Source organism: Lycium barbarum, chromosome 7 (assembly GCF_019175385.1).
Source record: "Lycium barbarum isolate Lr01 chromosome 7, ASM1917538v2, whole genome shotgun sequence".
NCBI classification, from domain to species: Eukaryota; Viridiplantae; Streptophyta; class Magnoliopsida; order Solanales; family Solanaceae; genus Lycium; species Lycium barbarum.
Genome location: NC_083343.1, coordinates 62205359 through 62233330, shown reverse-complemented (window position 1 = coordinate 62233330; position 27972 = coordinate 62205359). Strand labels below are relative to the sequence as shown.

Genomic DNA, 27972 nt, shown 5'->3' with positions numbered 1-27972 from the left:
GGATCAGATCAAATAGAACTCTTGAAATCATATGTACGTATCAAAGTATATTAAAGACTCGATGGAATCATCAGACATGCTATCATACTTACAGAACTCTTTTGGAAACTTATCGAGAGCGAATAAGGATCATAGACAAACTTATAATCACAGAATGGCATAACCCCAAGATACATATCATACCTTACTTGACTCTAGGACATGCCAAAAGGAAGAAAGGGTAAGCCTCACATACTTGTGTCGCGCCTTACTAGCTACGCTTATGCGTCCAACTTGTTTGTCTACATGCAAGAAGATTGACATTTTCGTTAGGGTCATCGATATTTACTTGTCTTAACCTTTCAAGTTCATTCACTTATGGTCTGCGAAAATTTCGGCAGTACCTCTCCTGTAAATATACCAACCCCGAGAATATGGCTCGGCCCCAAATCAACAACAACAAACCCGAGAATTCAACTCGGCCAAACCAACAACAATACTATCAATATCCATAAGTGATTCAAAACGTATTCTAACATTAATAATGCCTTTCTACACCATTCGACAACATTTCATTTATTATCCAAATAAACTACATACAATCAAGTTCATATAAATGCTCACAAGTTCAAATACCAATCCAAGATCATTCCATTAAGATTCAAGAACGTTCCCAACAATCCGCTCAATGATCAAACAAGCCAAATTACACACACAAACTTACCCAAAATTGCTCCAATTCGACAAGAACGTTGCTAACACAATTCTTTCTTCCACATTCGTACATTATGTCAACAATACATACGTTTACAACTTCATTTTCATAAATTCAAGAAACCACATCGAGATTACATTACCTTCCAGTTCAGCCCACAAAATTATAACCTTAACTTGGATTATTAAAACTTCATTTTACATCATAGAACTCACAACGACGACAACCAAAATACTACATCACATTAGTCCCACATGCCTACACCAAATCAGCCCATTCTCGGCCAACACCACAACACACACATCCCGTGATTTTCATTCATTTTCTGCACATTACAACAACACATAATCATGCTAAATACACTTAGTTCATCATTCCTACACATTACACACAACACACGGCCAAACAACACTTCACACGGCTCAACTTGAGCATGCAATATTTCATGAATTCCCATCATTTCTACATTCAATAACATACATAAACCATTCATAACACATAAAAGAGAAGGTTAAACCTCACCTTCTTCTCCAACCTTTCCTCTCGGCTAGCTTGATGAAACGCAACAACGAGCGGTTTTCTTACTCTAACAACTACTCCACGTTGACGAGGACCTTCCAATTGATATGAAAGCTTGAAGAAACAATTTTTTTCATGATCAATATAATAGGGCTGGTTTGTCCAGCCCTCTTGGCCGTTTTTCTCCTTCTTCATTTTTTTTTTCTTCTAGTTTCTTGAAGTTTCTAGGAGATCAATTGATGAAGATGACTAAGTTGTCATCTTATGTATACATTTATAATTAATAAATGTGGCCTATGGCCCACATGTCACATGAAAGGCCACATGACCATTTGTTTTTCATGAAACAAGACTTCCAAAACTTCACTTTTGGCCCCCAAATTCTTCATGAAATGTCTAACTTCCCATAATACATTTTTCTAGAGTTTTCTTCCATTTCCTTGAATTTTCTCAAAAATAAAAGATGACTTATTTTGTCATCACTTTTTTTCTTCTTTTTTTTTTCACATGACCAATATGGTCCCCTTTTGGAACTTTCTTGAACCCTAGGTGAAATTCCCGTTTCGCCCCTCGACTTTCCTCAATATTACCATTTTTCCCCTAACATTCCACATTATTTCCATTGGTCATTTTGTGAATTTCTCTTTTTGCCCTTAACCTCTCTCAATATTTCCATACTAATAATAGTCATAAATAATATTTGTGACAACTCGTACATTAAAATAATTTTTGAAAATGGTCTCGCCCTAAATTTTCCACGACGACTGTGGAATTTCCAAGCGTACAAGATACGGGCTATAACAAAAAGTATGATTTATGTTCATATGTTGTTGTTCGTGTTGTGGTCGTGTTGTCGTTGATGTGGATTCTAAATTTGGAAGAAAGAAGTGTATAAAGTATCGTATACAAAGCGTATGTTGGTTTGTTTGGTGTATAATCTTAAAAACGTTAATGATTTGGATTGGAAAGGATTAAGAAGGGTTGTTGGATTGTTTGAGTTGTTTATGGGCTGAATTGTAAGGGTTTTATATGCATATCTCTATTACTGTCATTGTTGGTATTGCTGTGATAACAGGAGGCTAATTGGAAGTTCGGGTTAGGCGAGTATATAGGGGAAATGCTTCCCGATTTCCGTTAAGTTTTTAACTAATGAAAATCCTAATCAAGAAAGCATGAATTAAAGAATGATTCCTATAGATTTATAAGCTAGAAAGTATAGTTTACTAACAATAGCGTTACTTTCATATTAAATAGGCTAAAGGGGCGACGAAGCGAACTTGGTTACGGTTAACCTGTGACAAGTATGTAAAGCTAACCCTTCTTTCTTTTTGGCATGATCTTTATGAAACAAACAGACGACGTATATTTATGACTCCAAAGAAGCTCCTAATCTTAGAGCCACTAGGATGGCTAATGTTCTTGATTCCCAGAACTTTCTTTATTATGTCTTGATACGTATCTATGATTCCTGAAGTTCTATTTTGATATAATCCATTGTGACATTCGAAGGATACTTGATATGATTATTGTCTTGATTTTCAGATGATAGTTCATTTTGATTATTCTATCGAGTCTCAGATATGATTTATTTTGCATATGGTTGCTCACTACTCTACTCGTGCATGCCTCAATATATCTTTCACTGAGTCCCGGGCCAGGATACGTTTTCGTGCACAGTTTCACTGCATTGTTCACCGAGTCCCTCACTAGAGGGCCGGGTACGGTATATATATATATATATATATATATATATATATATATATATATATATATATATATATATATATATATATATATGTATATGATGGTGTTATTATGTGATGATGTGATTGTGTTATGATGTGATGATGTGACGGTGTTATGATGTGACTATGGCGCCAAGGATGGTATGTGGCGACCTTATTCACCGAGTCCCATAATGGGCCGGATATGATATATGATATATGATATTGATATGCATGATTTTCATTTCCTAAGGCAAGTGTATTGATTTTTTAAAAGTCATACTTGTTTCTGTAATCTCTATTTCAGTTATGATCCTCTTTATTGTATTTCATGCTTTATATACTCAATACATATTCCGTACTGACCACCCTTTCTTCGGCGGACTGCGTTTCATGCCCCAAGGTACAGATAGTCGGTTTGGTGACCCTTCAGCATAGGACTTCTACTCAGCTGTCTTGGAGAGCTCCGTTGTTCCGGAGCCTAGACTTTTGGTACAGATTTTATGGTGTATATATACATGTTTACCCAGGGGTACGGCGGGACCCTGTCCTGTCATATTTCGCTATCGATATTCTTAGAGGTCTGTAGACGTATGTGTGGGTTCTGTATAAGTTCTGTTCAGCTGTGTCTATACGATGTGCTATGGATATGTTCGTCTGTAGTGGCAGCCTTGTCGGCTTGCATATGATATGATCTTCGTCTGTAGTGGCAGCCTTGTCGGCTTGCGTATCATTTTATGATTTGACTAGCTGTGACTCCTCAGGAGATAGTTTATCTGGACATATATACATGACGACGTTATGAACCTTGGAGTTCTTTTACAAGTTTCCATGTTGTTTTTAGATTCAGTTTGACTATATCCAACAGGTACGTATATGAGTGTCCAGGTCGGGCACTAGTCATGGCCCACGGGTTTGGGTCGTGACAAAAGTGGTATCAAAGCAGTTCATCCTCGGAGTGTCTACAGACCGTGTCTAGTAGAGTCTTGTTTATCGGTGTGTTGTGCACCACATCTATAAACAGAAAGCTACAGGACATTTAGGATGTTACCTTTCTTTCATATCTAAGATCGTGCCATAGAGCCCAGCCATCGGAAATGAAATTCCTTATACTAACCCTTGATTTCAGCTGAAGAACAGCATCGACAGAAGAAAGTGACTGATAATACTGGAAGTTACCAAGTACACAGGTAAGCAATGGTGCGCAAGATGCATGTCGGATAAGGTAAGAATATTGAAGTATGATTGAAATGTAAAGTTGAAGAATGAAAGGGGAGGTAGATAGGAAGGTATAACAGGATAGATCGTTAAAGGATCAGGTACGTCTTGCGGTGTGATACGTGAGGTAAGTTTCGACATCTTTATACTTTTACTTGAAATTGGGAGCCCTGTGTGGCTATGATATGATATGATATATACGTATATATGTTGGCCCTGTGAGGCATTGTTGGTATTTCCTGCGTGCAGGCTTTGGGATAGTAAGAAGTACAGAGGAAACTCTGCCAAATGTTTTCCAGAAATAGAAAAAAAAGAATGAGATATAAGTTCATAATATGTCTTGAAAGCCGATATCGATAGGGTAAATTTATCATGATGGATCAAAGCTTTAAGAGATACCCTCCATGTCATCCGTAAGAGGCATCATTCTTATTTGGGAAATTTCATTTCAAAGAAGCATATATGAGCAGCAAAGTTTGGAATTCATTTAAACGGACCAGAATACTTTCCAGTCACATTTTTATCTTAGGAAGAGCTCATGTTGAAGAGCAAAAACGTCCAGCAATTAAGTTTAATTTTTATTGAAGAGTACAAAGTATTCAACAAGTAGTTTATGAACTAAATAATTCATTCACGACTCAAGAACGAACACTAGAAGTCCTGTGGTGCTTGTCGGATTCTAGTTTTTCTTCTGGTGGTGGTTGGAGGATGCTTCATGGTGACATAATCTTGGAATTGGAGAATTCTTGCGTTCTTGAGGTAACATTTTGTCAGGACCCAAACCCGTAGGCCGCGACTAGTGTCCGACGTGGACACTCGTATATAGTACCCATCAAATCTCACTTATGCCTATATATTATGAATCTCGTGCGTCCCAAATTATAAACATATCTTTTAAACCATCATTTATATCATAAAACATAGATCGATCATATTAACGTAGTGTAGGGGCAAACTGGGCACAAACCAAGCAAACATCACTGACCAAACACGACCCATGACCCACATACATGTCTACAGGCCTCTAATACAGACAACGGAATCATATGACGGGACAGGGCCCCGCCGTACCCAAAATAACCATAAACACGAAATCATATACACCAGAGAGTTTTGTACCGAAAGTATGGGCTCCGGATCAAAGGAGCACTCCAAGCAGCAGACTGTGTACCCTAGGCTGGCGGATCACTACAATAAGCGTCTGTACCTGCGGGCATGAAACGCAGCCCCCGAAGAAAGGGGGTCAGTACGGAATATGTACTGAGTATGTAAAGCATGGAATACAGAAATCAGAACTATAGTCGAAATAAGCGGTAAAAATAAATGAGTACATGGTCCAGAATATCAAATCACTCACTCCCCAGACCCAGATCATACAGATCATCACAAATCATACAAACCGATATAACCTGTCAAAAGGGTTGCCAAACGTATAGGGTTTCCAGACACAAATTATGCCTACCTAGCTCATGTGTCAGCCGGAATGTATGACATACATAATACTCAAATGACGTCATATATAAAAAGGAACACGGGACTTACCGGGTACTCAGATGATATAGTATACCGGTTGGAATACAGGACGTACAGAGTATCAGAACTTACTTTCCAGACGCAGATCACACATAGTGCACATTATAGTCATATGCCATATCAGAACGCCATAGCGTATCGGATCAAACGCTGCAACCTGGGAATCATATGATTTTTACAAGAAGTGTGCCACCTCGAGCTCAGCCCAGTACAGTGGTCACACCATACATAAACGTATCGTATCAGGCGGCGTATAGCCGGAGTATATCATATCAGATCATATCAGATCATATCATATCATATAGGAACACGCGTCTACAAGGGGTATGCCACCTCGAGCTCGGCCCAGTACAGTGGTCATCCCAAGCAGAAACTGCCCGCTTTTCCCGCTCGAGCTCTGCCCAGTACACGGGTCACGGATCAGTCTCGGGAGCTCGAGCTCTGCCCAGTACACTCCCAACGCGTCCGCCTGGTATCAGATTATGTAGCGCAGATACTGTCCGCTTTGGGGATCGAGCTCAGCCCAGACCACCCCTCACGGTTTTATTTCAGAACACTGTGGACAACATAGGGGAACAGCGCACGATAACATATCCTGGCCCGGCTCAGTGAATAGACATGCTAAGGCTCGCACGAGCAGAGTAGTGAGAAACCAGATGCACATGGAAACCAAGACTCGATAGACCAGCGTCCTTACCGATACCTGGAGGCTCGGAACAGATTTCAGGTCAATCCAACGTAGTATGAGAACGTTACGAGCGTTTGAAGTACAGAACGCTTCGTAAGCGTTTCAGAAGCCTTTTTCGGAGAATCAGAGTCATAGTCATACCAGGCACCTTCAGATGTCCTTACGAATCAGATCAAACAGAGATTTTTGGTACCGGAACCTCTTCGGGCACTTCTAAGCAATCCGATGTCGTATACGAAAGTTGGAGACGCTAAAGTTTACAGAAAACATTCATATTGGATACTCACATCAGAGTACTTGTATCAGAATACTCATAGTAGAATACTTATAATAGAACACTTACATCAAATATCTTGTTTCAAAATGCTTATGTCGAATACTTATTTTAGAAGACTCATATCATAATACTTTATCCGGATACACTACAAGAAAAATGCTCAATAGCAAAGGGAAATCTGGTCCTTAAAAGTGTGTTTCTGGTCCGTAAAGATCTATAGCGACCAGAAAAATCCGTCCCTATACTTCCGCCGCTAAAGGTCATTAAGGACGATTTCGAGCGCTGGTTGTTACTGCTCTTTCGCGACCAACATAAAACTGGTCCTTAACCTTCTTTCGGGACCATTTTCTAGTGCCTAAATGAAGATTTTAGGGTCGAAATGTATGGTCGCTAATTGGTTATTGCGACAAGTTTAAAGCTGGTCCTTAAACTATTTGCTGACCAGTTTGAACCTTTTCATGAACTGCAGATTTAGCGACCAAATTTTCTGCTCCTAAAAAGGTTTTTAAGGACTAACAAATCCAATCCCTAAAGAAACAACTAACATGTCCTAAATCACATTCAATTTGCAACTAGAAAATCTAATAATTAATGTAAAGATGATGATGCTTTCATATATATAGAAAAAGTAATTGCAAAAAATGATCACCATATATCAGTTACTGGCATTGTACATCAAAGATGTAATTTAGTCACAGTATTTTGTACATAGACCCATAGCAAAAACCTATATAGCTAATATCCCTTAGACTATAATATACACTTTTCCCAACATTTCTAGCAAAATGATAGTCAACCTTTTTGTCCTCAAAAGTTTGCTTCTGGTGACCTTCAATTTCCATAACCTGTAAAAGTATTAAAAATCAATTTAGAAAAAGAATACAAAAAATCTACTGGAAAATTGGTTAAGTAACAAGACAAAATTTCAGCAGCATTTCTCCATTACAAATAAGATTCCAGCCACCAAACAAGTTCAACGTGCAACAATGATGTCTACAAATTCGTACAAAATCTACATGTATAACAACTATTACTTGTTTTATATTATATCTTCAAGCTTGCCATAACATAATAATTGTCTTCTAGTGGGTAATAATGAGAACTCACCTAATTTGTTTATGTATGTGACACTTCAAGATGACAAGTAATTTGTTTCAACTATTGTATCAGTGATTGTATATTATATCTTTCATTTATTTTCTAAACCTTGCTTCGGGATGTAGACCATTCCTGATATACATTTTTCCTATGTTTCCTTTTTTCATATGGAGGTAGATAAACTACTTAGTCTTGATTTTCTTATGTTGAAAAACTTATGCTTCTTTCTACTTCTTCACGAATCAAACTGCTTACTATCATCTACCAATGATTTTTTTCCCTCTACTACCTCCAGACATAAACTAGTCTTATATTCTCCATTACAAATATTTTCTAGCTACTAGAAAATCACAAAAGCATTTCAGCATTATAAATAAGATTTCAAAAAGTCATAAGTACTATAATCAACCAGATTTCAGAATGTTTAGGTGCAAATAAAAGTGAAGACATGTCACATATCTAAAAATTCTATTTGTTGTATCAATAATTTCAAAACTCCATTTGTTGTATCAATTCTGTTAGAGAGAATACTCAGAGCATTACTTTGTGGAAAGTGATATCTCTAAGAAGATTTGGAATTATTTTGGAATCCCTCTTGGGATCACTCATCAAATCCTACCTCTCTAGCTAATGTCAACAACTGGTTTACTACAAAGCCTAAATATATGGCGCAAAAGATGACTTTACTTTTCACCCCGATTGTAATATGTTGGGAGCTTTCAAAGGGCATCACTTCCTATAAATAAGGAGGATCATACAAATATTATGAATAGGCAGATTCAATACCATATCATATGGACTCTGAAAGTTGCACTGAATAGTACATTTCCTAACTTTGTTACGGAGCAGCCATGACGGAGTATCTGGGACACTATTGACAAACTTAGACCTGTTCCTAAAAGATTAATTGTCTACCAGAAATTTTCATCTCAGTATCAAGACCTCCCAAGAAATGCCAAGGGAACATACAATCTAGTCAAATGGCAGATGCCTAGCATAAGAATAAGATGCGACAAAGCAAATTTTTTTGTAAGATAAATCTCTACGATGTAATTACTGTGTGTGTCTATAGTTTATAACTGCAGTCTTTGCCCCGGATTATCATAGTCTACCTCTTGTTTTGTATCCTTTATGCGATCTAATACAACCCAGCTAGAACATGGAACTTTATTGCCAAAAAGAAGCTATCAGAATGTTACACAGTTAAGAGTTCATGTTAATATTTCATTTCTTAACCTCTTAATAGATGTTTCAATTGAAGTTACTAGCTATAGGAGGGCACGTATCCCAATACAGGGAGTATGCTTATGCTTCAAAAATCGACCAAGCAAGCAAATATATTTTAAAGAAAATTATAATTTTGAGTAAGTTATTACTAACTTGGTATCATCAAAGGAATAGTCATTCTCCTGAGCATTTTGATGTCGGAGGCTGGAAATTGGAGTGTTGAGCTAAAAACCACTCTTTCAATTGTGTCAGTTCTTTCATCTCATTTTCAAAGTTAGACAAGCGTTCCATCAAAGATTGATTTTCTTCTCGAGTTGAACGTAGCTCAGACAATAAATCAACCTTTGAGGAAGTCCCACCTTTAAAATCTTTCGCCTTTACTCCACCACCAAATCCAAATACATGGCTACGAGTTTGAGGTCCAAAGCATTTTTCTACAATTTCTATGGTAGGAAGAGACGGTTCAGACTGCACCAATTCTTGAATTTGAGCCTACAAGTATAAAGAGAGATTTTTGTCAGCAGCCATGATAACTGAAAGTAAAGTACATGTTCAGTTAACCAAACGCACATGTTTCTTGATTGTTTCATAATTAACAAGTGTGTCATTCTTCTTCCGAGTCTCAAAGAAAATAGTTGCCAAATCTGGTGGGTTGCCATCTTTTCCGCCCTTTACATAAAAGTAAATATGTCAAACAACGCCTCGTCAATATTAGGAAAAATATAAATTTAATGATAACACCTTTTGATAAATAATCTCTCTAATTGGCTTGCTACCAATATGATGGAGCATCTTTAACTTAGCTCTATTTGCTGCATTCTTGTTGCTTCTCGCCTATATTTCAGTAACAACATTAAATTCAAATGTTATAAATAAATTATCAATTAAAAGATCATATTATGAAATGAAATTATATAATTAGGTATTACACCAAACCTGAAAACTTTCTGTAAGAAAATGTTCCTTTACCAACCATTCTCATTGTTTCTTGTCTACCCCCTTCGGCACATTCTTAAGAGCCTCTTGGATTGGCTTACCCTTCACATGCTTTGAATGCAATTGTCCTCTCCATTTATTCCATAACTCTTTCATCCATCCCAAAATATGATCGCGGTGAATATCCATGTCATCGCTCTCAAATTTATCCTGCAATAAATCAAACTTAGTTTGGCTTCCAATTGCTGTATATAGAGGGCCAAAAAGATATAAAACAAATCAGGTGTTAAACATATCTTTAAAATGTATCTTTAAAGTTTCAGGAATTGGACCTGATTCCAAGCATAGAATTCAGCAAGGTGAAAATACATGCGCACAAGTTGGGGCGATCAATTTAAGGTGATGCTAAGGGGGCTGAAGGAACGAAGATACGAGACATTGAACAAGCTTAGAATCTTCCAAATTGTTAGTGTGGCTTTTTTTGCTGGATGGGGCTATCAATTTAAGGTGATGCTAAGGGGACTGTTATGGCGTGGCACACGCAAACATCTCACATTGAAGACAAAATAAGAACTTTTATCTGTTGGCCTATGTTACCCTTTAGGACAAATATAAATTTAACAATTTACAGTAAGTAGCTCCAATAATAGCAGAGTTGGCTTGTATTTATAGCCAACATGACATTTCCAAGTTGCTACGTTAATATTGACAGTCTGATCTTATCACAACATCAACAGAGAATAACAAAATTTAATTGCCATAACCCAAGTCACAAACTTGGGAATGAACTAATATCACAGGTATAAGCCAAACCCCCATGTGCTAAGTTGCTATATACACTAGTAAGAATATAAAATTCCATCTAGGTTTTAAATTTACACATAAATGTGAGCTCTTAGTCCAAAATTATATTATTATCTAGGTTGTAGATTTGTCAATAAACTTATTTAATACGTATTACCTTTCTAGGAACACTAAAGCCACACTTCACACGTGCTAAGAAGAAAAAAGACATATTCCATCTGGTTACCTTAACAGCTGCCCACATGTGATTTAACTTTTCGTCCTTAATGTCATTCCACTTTGATACTCCTAGTGGACACATATTACGATCACGAACTATTTTTCCCAAGTGCCTCGAAAATAGATTGTTGTTCTTTCCAACTGTTCTGTTATTGTAAAATGTTACTTTTAGCTTTTGTCCAACTTCAAGTGATGCAACTTCTTTGCACTTGTTACTTCCTCAAACCTTTTTTACCTTCTCAGTAGAACATAAACCTACAATTGCGTAATTTAGAAATGTCAAAAAATATTGTACAAGTGATAAACTTGTGATCAAATAGATTTGAGAAACCATACTTGTTTCAACTGTTTGGGTGGGCTGCGTAACATGATCAGTAGAAGGAGAAACTGAAATATCAGTTTGCATATGCTCTTTGTCATGAACATAGGGGTTTTTATTCGCTGTACGCAATCCTTGACCAGCAACTATGGTAGAATTTGATCTAGTAATGTTAAAAGGTCTTGACATACTTTGGCTAGCATAATGAGCATTCTGATGGAAGGATCCCGCCTCATTTTCAGACACTTCAAAGGAGCACATAGATCTAGGACCTCGCTCTCGTTCCTTTCCTAGAGCACCTGGTGCAGGAAATCATATTAGTAAGAGTTTTATTATTAAATTTAATTCAATTCTAAAAAAGAATAGATTTGAAAAATCATACTTGTTTCAACTGTTTGAGTGGACTTCATAACTTGATCAGTAGAAGGAGAAATTGAAATTTCAGTTTGCATATGCTCTTTCTCATGAACCAAAGAGTTTTTATTTGTTGTTCGCAATCCTTGAGTAGTAGACATGGTAGAAGCTGATCTTGTACTATTAGAAAGTCTTGACATATTTTGACTAGCATAATGAGAATTCTCATCGAATGATCCCACCTCATTTTTAGATACTTCAATGGAGCACTTAGATCTAAGTCCTCGTTCCTTTCCTAGAGCACCTGATAATATGAAATCATATTTAGTACAGGAAATCAAATGTAAGACATATAATTGCTTTTCTGGAATTTCTATTGAGATTAAGAAATCACATCTCACAAAATGTTTACAATACAAGAGACAAGTGTTTCTGTGAGCGGTTATATCTTTTGGGAGGTAGGAGAATTTTTTTCATTGGAGAAAATTACTTTTGAGATATTCACCATACAATTAATTTTACAACCCATTTCAACTGAAGATATACTGGTGAGATCTTTTTGGCTGGGACCAATTCAAGGAGACGTGAGAAACTGGAAGACCTTAAATAGGACATCACAGAGAGTAAAATGATGATTCCTATACTTAGCCTTTGAGTCAAACAATCATAAGAAAGGTGTTTCGCAAGAAAAACAACCAAGTATGGCTGAACTATCAAACTTAGATGTGTCTAGAGCGCTAATGCACACAGGGATTAGTTAGATGTGTCTAAAGAATGAATCTTTCAAATCTTAAACAACACCAAAATGGCAAAGAAACTAATATTTCCCAGCATAGGCTACAACAGTTCACCATCTTCAACTATATCCTATGAAGCAGTACAATCGTTGAACAATAACAGAATTTAGAAACCATACTTGTTGAATTTGCTTGGATGTATTTCATAACTTGATCAGTAGATGAAAAAGATGGAATATTAGTTTGCATTTGCCATTTCTCAAGAATCAATGGATTTTTATTCATTGGTCGTATTCCTTGATCAATAGACATGGTAGAATCTGATCTTGTACTCTTATGGAAGGATCCCACCTCATTTCCAAGCGCTTGCAAACGGCACATAGATTTAAGTCCTAGCCCTCGTCCCTTAGCTACAGGACCTGGTATAAGAAGATCATATTAGTATAAATTTTAGCACTAAAATTTAGTTGTACAAATTGATAACACAATAAATTTGAGAAACCTACTTGTTTCAACAGTTTGGTTGTACTACATAACTTGATCAGTAGATGGAGAAAATGGAATATTAGTTTTATCCCCTAAAGAGCGCACAAATTTATGCCCTCTCCCTCGTCCCTTCCCAATAGCACCTGGTGCAACAAACACATATTTGGTAGTATCTTTCACAGTGGATGCCACCTCATTTTCTTTATTTGATGGTTTCATAGCAAACCTACAAAAAAAAAAAATTATAAAGAAAATATACTAACAAAAAAATCATGTAATCAAGAGGTTACAACTCATGATAGAGGAAAGCAGCTGGTTGCAGCACATGATAAAGAGGTTACAACTCATTTTGATACAGTTAATGCAAATATGAGTTTTGTTGTTGATGATACTGGAAAGCAAATAGTAACAGCAGCTGTACGAGTTGAAGAGGAATGTGTTGACAAACGCTTTCTTCATTTTAATTGAACTCAGTCATATTTCTAGAGGGCAAACGCTGATTCCTTTTCTTTCGTGTAATTTTTGAATAACCATTTCTCAAACAATATATCCATAGAAACTGTCAAGTATAGATATCTGATACACCAATTTCTGTTAAAACACCATTTTCCTAACATTGCTTCCAAATTAAACTTGCAATTTCTGCATCAACCATTAACTTTGCCCAACTTTGTTCTATAGCCAAGTACTATCTGAAAAAGAAGTGCCAACTATGATATCTCTATTTCAGACTAGTACTCCAATTCAACTAGTTTAATTTACTTATTCTAATACAACAGAATAATAAGTTGAGATAGAATGTAAACTCTACAAAGAATTCCATTACTCCTAAACTTTTAATTTATTTATAAGCTAATAGTTCAGCCATCCACTTTCAACAATAAACTCGGTTTATGGTTTTCCTCTCAATCAAGCATCAGCTCATCTTGTAAATAAATTTCATTTCTGTTTTACTAAGCTATGATGCTAAGATTTTGTTGTTCTACTTTTCTTTCTTCTTTAGCTTAAATACTCTATTGCATATTAGAATTATAATTGATAAATTTGATATGTTAAAATTTTCCTGGTAAAAAAAAAAAAAAAAGATTCACAATTGACAAAATGAAAATATACTTTTTTTATTCATTTAAGTTTCAAGCTACAAATATCTGAATTAGAGCTTCTAATGGTTAAAAAAATTACCAATTCATCACCAAATATGAAAAACCACCATAACAGCCCAAATGAAACTTTCTTAGCCCTTCAAGAAAGACCCAGATGACAAGCTTATCACAACCCTAATAGAGAAAATCCTAAAATAAACTCTCAAAATTCTCCTCCCTGACCTCTAAGCCCTAGCTTTAAACCTAGTACTATCACTTTTTAACTCACATAACACCAATTAGAATCCTAAAGTAGCCAATCACAGAGATAAAGATAGAACAAGAGGATAAAAATTCTGGTTTCAATAGAAATAGATGAAGAAGGAGATGAAGGATCAAGGACTCACTCTTCATATAGCCGGATAATACTGGTTGTACGCAGACAAGAGGTTTTACTTTGCTGTGGATTCAAGATTTTGAGCGAGGAGATTTAGGGATTTTACTTTGAGAGAGAAAGTTTAGCCTCTTTTAGTGTTTACTTGGCGCCTTGCCCTTTTTTAGTCCCGCTAAATTTTAGCGTCTTTTGGATATCCCGCCCAATTTTTCACTTTTTGGCACGAGATATGTGTTTTTTCATAGACCAGCTTAAGTCCCTTCATGTATCTAAAATACAAAAACTAGCTAATTATGGACCAAAAAAAAAATCATCCCTGTAGGTTTATTTTTGGGGACCTTATTTACAAACCGTCACTAATTCTTGGTCTTTAATAAGCCTTTTTCTTGTAGTGATACTTATATCAAAATACTTACATCAGATTACTTATATCAAAATATTTATATCGGGATACTTATATCAAAATACTTCTAGCGGAGTACTTGTATCGGAACACCTATGCCCGGATACTCATGTCAACAAAAGGGCATACGGTCGAATTGTCATAGTGCGCGTGATCAATAACCGGCCCGGGAACCGGTGAACGATATCGTAATAAAGGGGCACGAGCAGAGTCATGAGCGACTAATACAATTTATAAATCGAAATAGTTATAAAACTTGATATAATCATATATCAGCCCATTAGTCAGACTAGTTCGAACAATTGGTCAATACAGGATTTATTTCACGAAATTACTTTCAAAGTTCCATATATAGTTCGAAATGTAATTTAGAACGTCAGGGACAGTCAAGACATTATTCTATGATAGCCAAAGTCATAACAATAATCTTTTTCCGACACTATACAAAAATACGCCTATTAGAACAAACAAAGGAGTCTCGGGATTAGTGGGCCCACCTCGGGTCATGTCGAGGGGGCGGACCTGAATCACAAGTATTAGGATTTATGGAATCATCAATGGAAGTTTCGAAGCTATTCTATTACATTTACCAAAGTTTCGGACGTTTGATCATTTTCCAACAAAATGTGAGGTTTTCTAATTCAATTAGATTGAATGAATAGTACTCAAATTCAAATTCGAATTTCCATGAACGGAACTGTCCCCGAGGCTCAAGTATCGACCTAGTATACTTAGGACATGCCAAAAGAAGGAATGGGTTAGCTTTACATACCTTACGTGCGTCTTTCGCTCGCTTAAACTCAAATCCGTTTCGCCCGGAACCTACAAATGGTCAAAGTTACCAATTGTAAGTTATGGATTCTAAGGATTCAACTTGAAGTTATAGTTGTCTACCGAAATTTCGGCAGCACCTCCCCTGTAAATATAGCACCCCCGAGAATTATCTCGGCTCAAATAGCAGCAACAACAACCCAACAACATCAACAATGTCACAATCATCACAAAAATGCATTATATCCTCAATAGTCTACTTTTCTATATAGTTTACAACTTCCATCCCACTTTCCATTATCCAACTAACTTCAACATTTGCCATATTCATTAGCTAGTTCAAGATCATCCAAATACATTCAATAGCATTCCAAACAATATTCATGAATTCAAGTATTGCCGCTAATTTCATATTCCATCCGATGTTTCTACAAACGTAACGAAACTTCCAACTCACATTGTTTTCCTTCCTAACTCTTTAACAACAACAAAAATTCACATTTGAATCTTACTTCCATACTTATATAAAAATCTTACAAAATTCATATAATTTCTCATAATCACATACAAGCAAATTCAATGCCAATTCAAATCATTAAACCTTCATTTGCATTGTAAAGATCACAACAACACAACTATCATGTTAAACAAAATAAATCCATCATTATTTCATCATAACATAACCCACGGCCAACATGGCAATTTTTCCACTTCATCCAATTTTCATTCAACTCTCATTTCCAATGCAAATTCCACAATTATCACAACTAGAATACAACTTAAAATTCAACTCATTCCACTTACACATTGATACACACACACGGCCAAACTCTATATTCCATACCCACTTTGCAAACTTCAGTTTTTCCGTACAATCAACTCATTCCCACATACTACAACACAAACAAGACTTCATAACACAATTAAAAGGGATGAAGTGTGTGTATATATATATATATATATATATATATATATTCAGAAAAAGTGGGCAATATACCTGTAAACACATCTGGTGCCGCCTCTGGGTCCTGCCGGCTAGCCAAAGCATATAAGCGGTTCAAAGGACCGCTAGAACCGGAAGCTGCGCCACGACCTCTACCGCGGCCCGATGGTGTCGACACACTCTACCCCGTAGGTCGTACCGCTACAGAAGAAAAAGGTAAGTCAGCAACTGACCCGCTGGGCTGGGCTGCACCACCCGAACTGGTCCTATACGGACACTTTCTCATAATGTGGCCTTGACGGCCACAGGAAAAACAAGCATCTGTAGCATAATGACATTCTCCAGAGTGGCGTCTCCCACAATAAGGACACCGAGGTCTGGGTGGCCTCGACCGACCGGAACCTCCGTCCACCTGCGAGCTCAAGACTCTGGAGCTCTGTCCTGCCCCGGAGTACCATGTGTCACCAGACCTCCTACCCGAACTCTGTGGAGGGGTATCCCATGCTGGCTGGGAAAAATGACTGCTGTGCTGCTGCTGAGGCTGTCTGCCTAAGAGTTTCCAAGAATACCCAGCCACTCTAGCCCTCTTGGGCTGTCTCCTGTCACAACCTCTACCTGACTGATCCTCTTTGTACCGATCTTCCATCCCTAGAGCATACGCCTGTAATCGGGCGATGTCCATGTCAGTCTGCGATGCCATCGCCATGCAGCTGTCAACCAAGTAGGGGTCTAACCCTATCACGTACCGGTGCATCCGTTCAGCCATATCAACTACTATAGCGGGTGCATACCTAGCCAGAGAATCAAACTCCAGATTATACTCACGAACGCTCCGACCCCCCTGCCGCAACTGCAAAAACCTATCGACCCGCGCCCGCCGTAGCTCCGGGGGCAAAAAGTGACAGAGAAAAGCAGCCACAAACTCATCCCACGTAGCTGGGGGAGCATTCTCACCTCTGGACAGCTCCCAAGACTCGTACCAATTTACCGCTACATCTCGCAGTCTGTGTGAGGCCAGCTCGACAGACTCGGTCTCGGAAGCCCTAACTAGTCCCAGCACACGCCGCATCTGTCGAATGAAATCATGGGGGTCCTCTTCGGGCTTAGACCCGTAGAACTCTGGGGGACCACAAGTCAAGAATTCGCGGACCCTTAAACTCTCACGCCTATCCACATCATCAACCCCTAGCCCGCGTCCACGAGCCTGCCCTGCTACTATCCTCGTCAATAACTGTACTGCCTCCCTCATCGCCCTGTCCTCTGCCCCTGGCTGAGGAGCTGGAGGCTCGGGCGCTGGAGCCTCTGGAGCTAATGGCGGAGCCGCTCCAGGATCGTCTGCTAATGATGGCGTAGCGGAATCCTCTGACTGGGGTGCAATATCGGGCATAATCTGAGTATGAGCCCGGGTGACTCTCTGTATCTGACTGGCCTCTCCTACTTTGCCCTTCTGGGCAGCTGTCACCTTCTTCGGAGGCATCACTGTAAACATAGCAATCTGTTAGAAAAGAGCCACCCTAATAGCACAGCTCTATCGCACGATCTAAGATTCAAAGAAAGGGTAACATCCTAAATGTCCTACAGCCTCCCGTTTATAGATGTGGTGCACAACACACCGATAAACAGGACTCTACGAGACACGGCCTGTAGACATTCCGAGGACAAACCGCTCTGATACCACTTTTGTCAAGACCCAACCCCGTAGGCCGCGACTAGTGTCCGACGTGGACACTCGTATATACTTACCCACCAAATCTCACTTATGCCTATATATTATGAATCTCGTGCGTCCCAAATTATAAACATATCTTTTAAACCATTATTTATATCATAAAACATAGATCGATCATATTAACGTAGTGTAGGGGCAAACTGGGCACAAACCAAGCAAACATCACTGACCAAACACGACCCATGACCCACATACATGTCTTCAGGCCTCTAATACAGACAACGGAATCATATGACGGGACAGGGCCCCGCCGTACCCAAAATAACCGTAAACACGAAATCATATACACCAGAGAGTTCTGTACCGAAAGTATGGGCTCCGGATCAAAGGAGCACTCCAAGCAGCAGACTGTGTACCCTAGGCTGGCGGATCACCACAATAAGCGTTTGTACCTGCGGGCATGAAACGCAGCCCCCGAAGAAAGGGGGTCAGTACGGAATATGTACTGAGTATGTAAAGCATGGAATACAGAAATCAGAACTATAGTCGAAACAAGCGGTAAAAAAAAATGAATACATGGTCCAGAATATCAAATCACTCACTCCCCAGACCCAGATCATACAGATCATCACAAATCATACAAACCGATATAACCTGTCAAAAGGGTTGCCAAACGTACAGGGTTTCCAGACACAACTTATGCCTACCTAGCTCATGTGTCAGCCGGAATGTATGACATACATAATACTCAGATGACGTCATATATAAAAAGGAACACGGGACTTACCGGGTATTCAGATGATATAGTATACCGGTTGGAATACAGGACGTACAGAGTATCAGAACTTACTTTCCAGACGCAGATCACACATAGTGCACATTATAGTCATATGCCATATCAGAACGCCATAGCGTATCGAATCAAACGCTGCAACCTGGGAATCATATGATGTTTACAAGAAGTGTGCCACCTCGAGCTCAGCCCAGTACAGTGGTCACACCATACATAAACGTATCGTATCAGGCGGCGTATAGCCGGAGTATATCATATCAGATCATATCATATCATATAGGAACACGCGTCTGCAAGGGGTATGCCACCTCGAGCTCGGCCCAGTACAGTGGTCATCCCAAGCAGAAACTGCCCGTTTTTCCCGCTCGAGCTCTGCCCAGTACACGGGTCACGGATCAGTCTCGGGAGCTCGAGCTCTGCCTAGTACACTCCCAACGCGTCCGCCTGGTATCAGATTATGTAGCGCAGATACTGTCCGCTTTGGGGATCGAGCTCAGCCCAGACCACCCCTCACGGTTTTATTTCAGAACACTGTGGACAACATAGGGGAACAACGCACGATAACATATCCTGGCCCGGCTCAGTGAATAGACATGCTAAGGCTCGCACGAGCAGAGTAGTGAGAAACCAGATGCACATGGAAACCAAGACTCGACAGACAAGCGTCCTTACCCGATACCTGGAGGCTCGGAAGAGATTTCAGGTCAATCCAACGTAGTATGAGAAAGTTACGAGCGTTTGAAGTACAGAACGCTTCGTAAGCGTTTCAGAAGCCTTTTTCGGAGAATCAGAGTCATAGTCATACCAGGCACCTTCAGGTGTCCTTACGAATCAGATCAAACAGAGATTTTTGGTACCGGAACCTCTTCGGGCACTTCTAAGCAATCCGATGTCGTATACGAAAGTTGGAGACGCTAAAGTTTACAGAAAACATTCATATTGGATACTCACATCAGAGTACTTGTATCAGAATACTCATAGTAGAATACTTATAATAGAACACTTACATCAAAAATCTTGTTTCAAAATGCTTATGTCGAATACTTATTTTAGAAGACTCATATCATAATACTTTATCCGGATACTTATATCAAAATACTTACATCAGATTACTTATATCAAAATATTTATATCGGGATACTTATATCAAAATACTTCTAGCGGAGTACTTGTATCGGAACACCTATGCCCGGATACTCATGTCAACAAAAGGGCATACGGTCGAATTGTCATAGTGCGCGTGATCAATAACCGGCCCGGGAACCGGTGAACGATATCGTAATAAAGGGGCACGAGCAGATTCATGAGCGACTAATACAATTTATAAATCGAAATAGTTATAAAACTTGATATAATCATATATCAGCCTATTAGTCAGACTAGTTCGAACAATTGGTCAATACAGGATTTATTTCACGAAATTACTTTCAAAGTTACATTTATAGTTCGAAATGTAATTTAGAACGTCAGGGACAGTCAAGACATTATTCTATGATAGCCAAAGTCATAACAATAATCTTTTTCCGACACTATACAAAAATACGCCTATTAGAACAAACAAAGGAGTCTCGGGATTAGTGGGCCCACCTCGGGTCATGTCGAGGGGGCGGACCTGAATCACAAGTATTAAGATTTATGGAATCATCAATGGAAGTTTCGAAGCTATTCTATTACATTTACCAAAGTTTCGGACGTTTGATCATTTTCCAACAAAATGTGAGGTTTTCTAATTCAATTAGATTGAATGAATAGTACTCAAATTCAAATTCGAATTTCCATGAACGGAACTGTCCCCGAGGCTCAAGTATCGACCTAGTATACTTAGGACATGCCAAAAGAAGGAATGGGTTAGCTTTACATACCTTACGTGCGTCTTTCGCTCGCTTAAACTCAAATCCCGTTTCGCCCGGAATCTACAAATGGTCAAAGTTACCAATTGTAAGTTATGGATTCTAAGGATTCAACTTGAAGTTATAGTTGTCTACCGAAATTTCGGCAGCACCTCCCCTGTAAATATAGCACCCCCGAGAATTATCTCGACTCAAATAGCAGCAACAACAACCCAACAACATCAACAATGTCACAATCATCACAAAAATGCATTATATCCTCAATAGTCTACTTTTCTATATAGTTTACAACTTCCATCCCACTTTCCATTATCCAACTAACATCAACATTTTCCATATTCATTAGCTAGTTCAAGATCATCCAAATACATTCAATAGCATTCCAAACAATATTCATGAATTCAAGTATTGCCGCTAATTTCATATTCCATCCGATGTTTCTACAAACGTAACGAAACTTCCAACTCACATTGTTTTCCTTCCTAACTCTTTAACAACAACAAAAATTCACATTTGAATCTTACTTCCATACTTATATAAAAATCTTACAAAATTCATATAATTTCTCATAATCACATACAAGCAAATTCAATGCCAATTCAAATCATTAAACCTTCATTTGCATTGTAAAGATCACAACAACACAACTATCATGTTAAACAAAATAAATCCATCATTATTTCATCATAACATAACCCACGGCCAACATGGCAATTTTTCCACTTCATCCAATTTTCATTCAACTCTCATTTCCAATGCAAATTCCACAATTATCACAACTAGAATACAACTTAAAATTCAACTCATTCCACTTACACATTGATACACACACACGGCCAAACTCTATATTCCATACCCACTTTGCAAACTTCATTTTTTCCGTACAATCAACTCATTCCCACATACTACAACACAAACAAGACTTCATAACACAATTAAAAGGGATGAATTCTTACCTTTCCTTCAACTTCCAACTTTCCCGCAAACGTGGTTCTCTCACTAAACTAATTATACCACGTCGAAGAGCGCCTTGAAATTATCAATAATTCAAGAAAGACAAGATTTTTGGATTGGAATCAAAGGCTAGGAAATTTTTTTCTTTTCCTTTCACTAGGGCCGAATGCCCTTGTTTTGTGGTGTTCTTCAATTTTTTTGAGAGTGTTCTTGAACTTTCTTGATCATGAAATCCTTTATATTAATTTGTCACATGACTTAGTCACATGACAATTAATAACACGGGTTTGGGCTAGCATTATGGACCATGGCCGGCCACCTTGTGGCTTTGGGCCTCAATTTTTCCTCAAATATTTGTGAGCCCAAATTGTTAGAATTCTCATTTTAAAATTCCCGAAACTAATTTCCAAAATTCCAATTTTGCCCTTGGCCTTCCCCGATGTCTCTGCGTCAACACCTTTCATAAACAACAACATATATGTCAAATGAAATCTAAAGGGGGCCTTATTCTTTACAAGTCACAATTATTCCAAATTTTCCGGATACGCGAAAACACGGGATATAACATCCTCCCCCCCTTTAGAACATTCGTCCTAGAATGTTAAATTAGCCTTATAGGGTTTTACAAGCATTTCGGGGGAGTTCTCCTTATTTCCTTCAAAATTCTGCCACTCCGTCACAATTATTATCCCTTTTTACACACTCGCCTTAGTTCTTTTCTCGAATATCATTACGCTAAGACTTTCCGGCTTTAACTAGTGGTGAAACCGACATCAGTCTACTTATAACAGTTACATCGTGTCTTTCGCTTTGTCCCTTAGGTTCCGTTCAGTCAAAGTTTTCATATATCATAACACTGACTGCTGGGGCCCACCTGTCAGTCAAAACAGTCGTAATTGGGATGTGATCTGCACACATATACATTCATTACCATTTCCCTTACAATACATTTTCAAACGCCATTTAAATTTATTCTAATTCCAGGACTGTGTCGCACCTTCCTTTTCTTCGGTGGCCGAGCTCGCCTTAGCCTACCCGACCTATTTAGGGTTTCTAACCTTTCGGTACATTCTAATTTTTTTAGGTTACCCCAGACTTTCCATTGGTCTCTTATATCTGCGTTTATGAAAATTTTGTACACTTCCCAGGGGGTCACCCATCCCAGAATTGCTCTGGCCCCAGCACGCTTAACCCTGAGACTTTAGTATATTTAGACGCGTTGATGCCGGTATAGTTGCATCGACCGCCCCGCAAGGCCTTGGTCACATAATTTAGGACAAGTCGGGGTCTCGGTAATTTTGGAAAGTTCTCGTAGCGGGTCCCGCTCTGATATAGAGAGGGCCCCTTTTATTTTTTTATTTTTTCCGATTATGTAACTACTGCGTTAGCCCTTTTAAACTTTTCGACTCTCACTTTTTTATCCACATATATCATTACCTCAGAAGATTTTATCAATTTGGGCCTTATCTCAGTTCTACTAGCAATCGGGGAGGAATACATGATGAAACTAAATCTGGACCTACCAAAGCGTGTGTGTGTATATATATATATATATATATATATATATATATATATATATATATATATATATATATATATATATATAAGTGGGCAATATACCTGTAAACACATCTGGTGCCGCCTCTGGGTCCTGCCGGCTAGCCAAAGCATATAAGCGGTTCAAAGGACCGCTTGATAGGAGCATCGTCAGCGGGTCAGCAAGTGCCATTCATCCGGACTTGCCTTTTTTGGTATATGATTATGACTGCATGGTTACTGTCTATGTTTTGGATACGTCGGTGGACATGCAGTCCCGACCTTTTATGAGGATGATGTTTCCTACTCGTAGAGGCTCATATACCCTGTGTAGTGTGTTGGCATTGGTCGTGGCCTCGTTGGCGCGCGTACTATGATTATGTGTATTTGTAGGCGATGTTGTCTACTGTTCGGTTTGGGTTTTGCAGAATGCAGGTGCCGCTAAGGCTTTATCCTAATTTATTCCAAGTTCATTATGATTATGTTATCTAGTTCAAGTTAGCTCAGCTGGCATTCCGGCCGTGAGGTCGGGTGCCTCGTCAAGCCTCCCGGCGGGCGTCTGACAGCGTCTTACCTTTGTGTCCAATTCCATGGACTTTTTGGTCTGGAAATATTATTAAGAGCTTAGAAGAGAACATAAATCACATCAAACCCCTTCAAACCATGGGAGTGGAATGAAACTTGAAGCTTTGCCCCAAAGAACCCTAAGAGGAAGAAGTAAGGAATTTGATAGCAAGGTGAAACCCTACTCTATTTTTCTTTATAAGCTCGTTTGAGCGTTCTAGATGTGTTTTTAGTTGGAACTCATGGGACGGTGATCGGAAGCCATCCATTTTTTATTTATTTATTTTTTAGTTATTTTTTAGTTGTTTTGATGGTATTATGACTGGGAGGGGTCTGGTAGCTACTGATGAGCTTGTGTGTTGTTAAAAAGAGGTGGGGTCTGAAGTACACCACTAAATTATAGCCCCAGGAGCTCGTCGCTCTTTGATTGCTTGATGATATTGTTGGTATAACTGTAGCATGTCGTGGGACTATTGATATAGTTGTTATGTGTTGTTAGTCCATCTTAAACAAGTTATTAAAGGGAGTGACCTTTCATAAGTCATTTGAAGATTGAGCTACGGTACGTAAGGATATTCTTTCTTTCGCCGCTACGGAATGACTTCTCCTTTGTTGCTTCCAATAAATAAGTTGTAGATTTGAATGGTTATGAAGGAATAGCCAGTTCCATATGATTAGTCTTAAAAATAGAATCCAAGTAACGTCATGTGTTTAACGAGCGATACTCCATCCAGTTGTTCAACTTGTAGAATCGGATTTCAAGATTCATCGTCGTTATTCATCATATTTCACATAATATGAAACGTATTAGAAGTGGTTGTTCCTAGCCTTGTACGAGGATGGGATTATTCAGGTGATATTGTGATATGTCATTGACTCTCTATTTGTGTAAGGGATCGTTCTACTCTTGTCTTCAAAAGTCTAAGGATTATGAAAGTATGTCAACTCCATGTTATTAGTTTCACAAGTAAAATAAGAGTCATGTCTTGTAAGTGCGAGTCGACACGCTATGCAGATGTTACATACTTAGGAGTGAGTTTCAATGTACTATTGACACAGTTGTATATCGTTACTTAAGATTAATGATATAAGTGGCTGCCAGGGTATTGTTAATGGGATGTAGTTTCTACTTAAGGTGAATCATGTTGGTAGAATCCAAATTACATTTATTGGGTTTTAGAGGAATAAGAGAACTAGAGTACAAGGAAGTACCAAATGATGGTCACAAAATAGTAAGTGTATATGTCTGTATCATATCCGTCTTCTTCGACATAAGGTCTGCCATACCTCACTTTCCTATATGCGTTCCAAGGATACAGTGTTGTGAGACGCCTATTTGTATACAGTTGTTCCATGCCTATGTTGAGTCTTTAGATTACTGACATGGGGATATATTATGTTACATAAGATAGATTACACCAAAAGCTTTAGATGTTTGTGGATAGATTATTGTTCTTAATTAAGATAAAGCATATCAATAGATTATGACTTAGTGTTATGGAGTTAGAGTATCCTACTTAATATGAATTATATTAATGGCTTCCAAAGTACCGGACTAGATTGTAGGTTGACACTTAAGATGATGCATATTGAAGAATATGTATTACTGTTAATGGATTGTGGATGGTTAATTCAGAGCAATTAGGTTAATAGCTTCCTAGTGGCTGTCGATGGGGTATAGCTCCCACTTAAGATGAATCATGACGATAGTTTATGGATTACTAATATTGAGTTTAGATTATAATGTAAGATGAGTCGTGTGAGTAGCTTCAGGTGTTCGTCGATGGGTTATAAGTTCCATTGGAGATAAATTACATAGATGGTTCCTAAAGAAAAAATGATGGGTTATAGTGTTGCATAGGATGAATCTTACCAATAGTATTCAGCTGATCATTACTAGGTTATAGGTCCCTACATAAGAAGGGTCAAACTGGGGGTGTATGGGTTACCATTAGAGGGGTGTAGTTCCTTACCCGAGATGAATCATATTGATAGCATTCCGGCAATTGTTGGCGAGCTATAGATCCTTATCAAGGTAAACTATTTATGACTTCTAGAATTACAGTCAACGAGTATAGTACTTTACTTAAGGTGAGTCGTATTAAAATAGCTATTCCAAGTCTTCCACGAGAGTGAGATCATTTAGGTGATATTATGAAATGTCATAGGTTTTCTGTTTGTATAAAAAATATTCCCCTACTACTATCGTCATTGGAGTTTTTGATGTGTATGTCTCTGAATCTCGTTATAAGAGTACTGTTCTTATATTGAAGATCCCTACCAATGCTAAAATACTTCATTAGTTATCAAGTCTATATCAGTGGTTTAGCTTCTATCGTTACTACATTCATATGTCCCCAAAGTGAACCGCAGAGCCTCGAGTTGAGTCGTTTAGCAACATATGCATACAAGTGAATCCTCCCACTAATTGTGTGAAGATTACAACAAATCATTCTGCGTTTACTAATACAAATGATAGCTCTAAGAGCGTAAGAAGAGAACTAGGGTACAAATTCTGAAGTTCTGGAGTTAAGGGTCATAAGGGATGTAAGTATGTAGTAACTCTATCGTATTTATCTCATTGGACATAAGCCTCCATCATATGTCTTCCTTTCTCAAATGAGAACTTTATAGAACGTAACACTGTGACTCTTCTATTCGCATACTTAATGTTCATTTGCTCTTTACTTTTAACAATATTCATATTGTATCGAGCTTTAGCACACCTTACTAAGTAATTGTATCTATCATAACCGTTCTACGTGAATATTTGATGTAACTGTGCCTTTCATTGGGTATTGTCCTTGTTGTATCAAGCTTTCATATGACTTTATAGGACTCCTTGTCTAGTCCAGAATGTCGAGTCTTTTTGTATAAGGAAATCTATGTCTCTTATATTATTGCGCTTTCATTTGATTATATATCCTTTCTTATATAACATTTGTATCGAATGAGCTATTCCAAAGGTGACGATTTCATTTGAATCTTGTAACACTTCTGAAACATGTCTAATAAAGATAATCGTAAGCAAGCTAACTATGATAACTATATACATATGCGCGCGAAATCATTTGCCGTCTATAGTAGGGGGCCCAGATGTGGCTTATACAGAGATATCATTTGTCGTGCATGACACGAGGCCCAGGTGGCGGGGATAGACATTTGGTGTGCTTATATATATTAGGCCCTACGTAGCATAGTAAATCTTTAACAGATTTGTAAATATGTGTTCACAAGTTGTTGCTCAACTTATTCTGTATTTTGTGTTTCCATTTCATTTTCCTGTTAGATAAGTTTCAGTATTTGGATATAGTATTTTGTCTGCCTTACATGCACAATTCTTTCTTGACTCACGTCCCTTTTGCCGGGGCACTATGTTCAAGTTGCTGGTTTAAATGTACTGGTGGCAGACTCCCTCACTATACATGTGCGGAAACTAAGCCATTGGATGATGAGCTCTATTTCTTCCTGGAGCTGAGATAAGTGTAGTAAATAGAGATTTCGAGTAAGTCGGGGCCTTGTCTCAACCGTGTTAAAGTGGTACAAGCCTTGTAATTTTAGAGGCACTGTAGACATACATTGCGGGTCACTTGTGTACATTTAAATAGTAGTAATATGTTGAGGTCATATGTATATGTATATATCCCGTGGCATCGTTAAATTGTTAATATAGAGTATGGTATCATGTATTCCCGTTCATTTGCATTTGTATAGTTCACATATATGGATCGTCCATCCCATTCAGAGTTGGGGCATGACAGGTTAAGCCTCGGGATGCAAACGACCATTTAAGTCATTTGCAGGAGACATTCACAACTTTGAAGAAGTATAATACGAACCTTAATTCAGAGAAGTTCACCCATGGTGTCGGATCGGGAAAATTCATCGATTTCCTTATCTCAAAAAAAAGAATTGAGTTTAACCTGGATAATATTAAAGCCATTGAGGACATCCTGGACATGCTCGGCAATGTAAAGGCTATGCAGAGATCGATCGGACACTTGGCGGCCCTCAAAAAGTTCATCTCTAGGTTATCTAAGAAATGCCATAGGTTCTTCTCTGTTACACCTCGAAAAATATTTCTTTGTTGCTCAATGAATGAACTTGTGAGGAGTACGAGCATACGGTATTTCCCTGAGTAAGAAGTGACAATTGATGGCCTTAAGTAAAATTTCAAAGG

The 27972-nt window shown here is 38.2% G+C and overlaps 2 protein-coding genes across 2 annotated transcripts; both read right to left on the bottom strand.

Annotated features, from left to right (window-relative positions):
* Positions 1–7282: 7282 nt before the first annotated feature.
* Positions 7283–9859, bottom strand: LOC132603458 (uncharacterized). The gene is made up of 4 exons (XM_060316540.1): positions 9720–9859; positions 9549–9647; positions 9132–9470; positions 7283–7498 (listed from the first exon to the last, which is right to left on the bottom strand). Exons 1-3 carry the CDS (start codon positions 9768–9770, stop codon positions 9153–9155), a joined length of 468 nt encoding a protein of 155 aa, XP_060172523.1. The 5' UTR covers positions 9771–9859; the 3' UTR covers positions 7283–7498; positions 9132–9152.
* Positions 9860–9984: 125 nt separating this feature from the next.
* Positions 9985–14524, bottom strand: LOC132603457 (uncharacterized). The gene is made up of 7 exons (XM_060316539.1): positions 14323–14524; positions 12854–13059; positions 12527–12766; positions 11639–11914; positions 11274–11555; positions 10945–11192; positions 9985–10124 (listed from the first exon to the last, which is right to left on the bottom strand). Exons 3-6 carry the CDS (start codon positions 12726–12728, stop codon positions 11158–11160), a joined length of 795 nt encoding a protein of 264 aa, XP_060172522.1. The 5' UTR covers positions 12729–12766; positions 12854–13059; positions 14323–14524; the 3' UTR covers positions 9985–10124; positions 10945–11157.
* Between the last annotated feature and the right edge of the window lie 13448 nt (positions 14525–27972).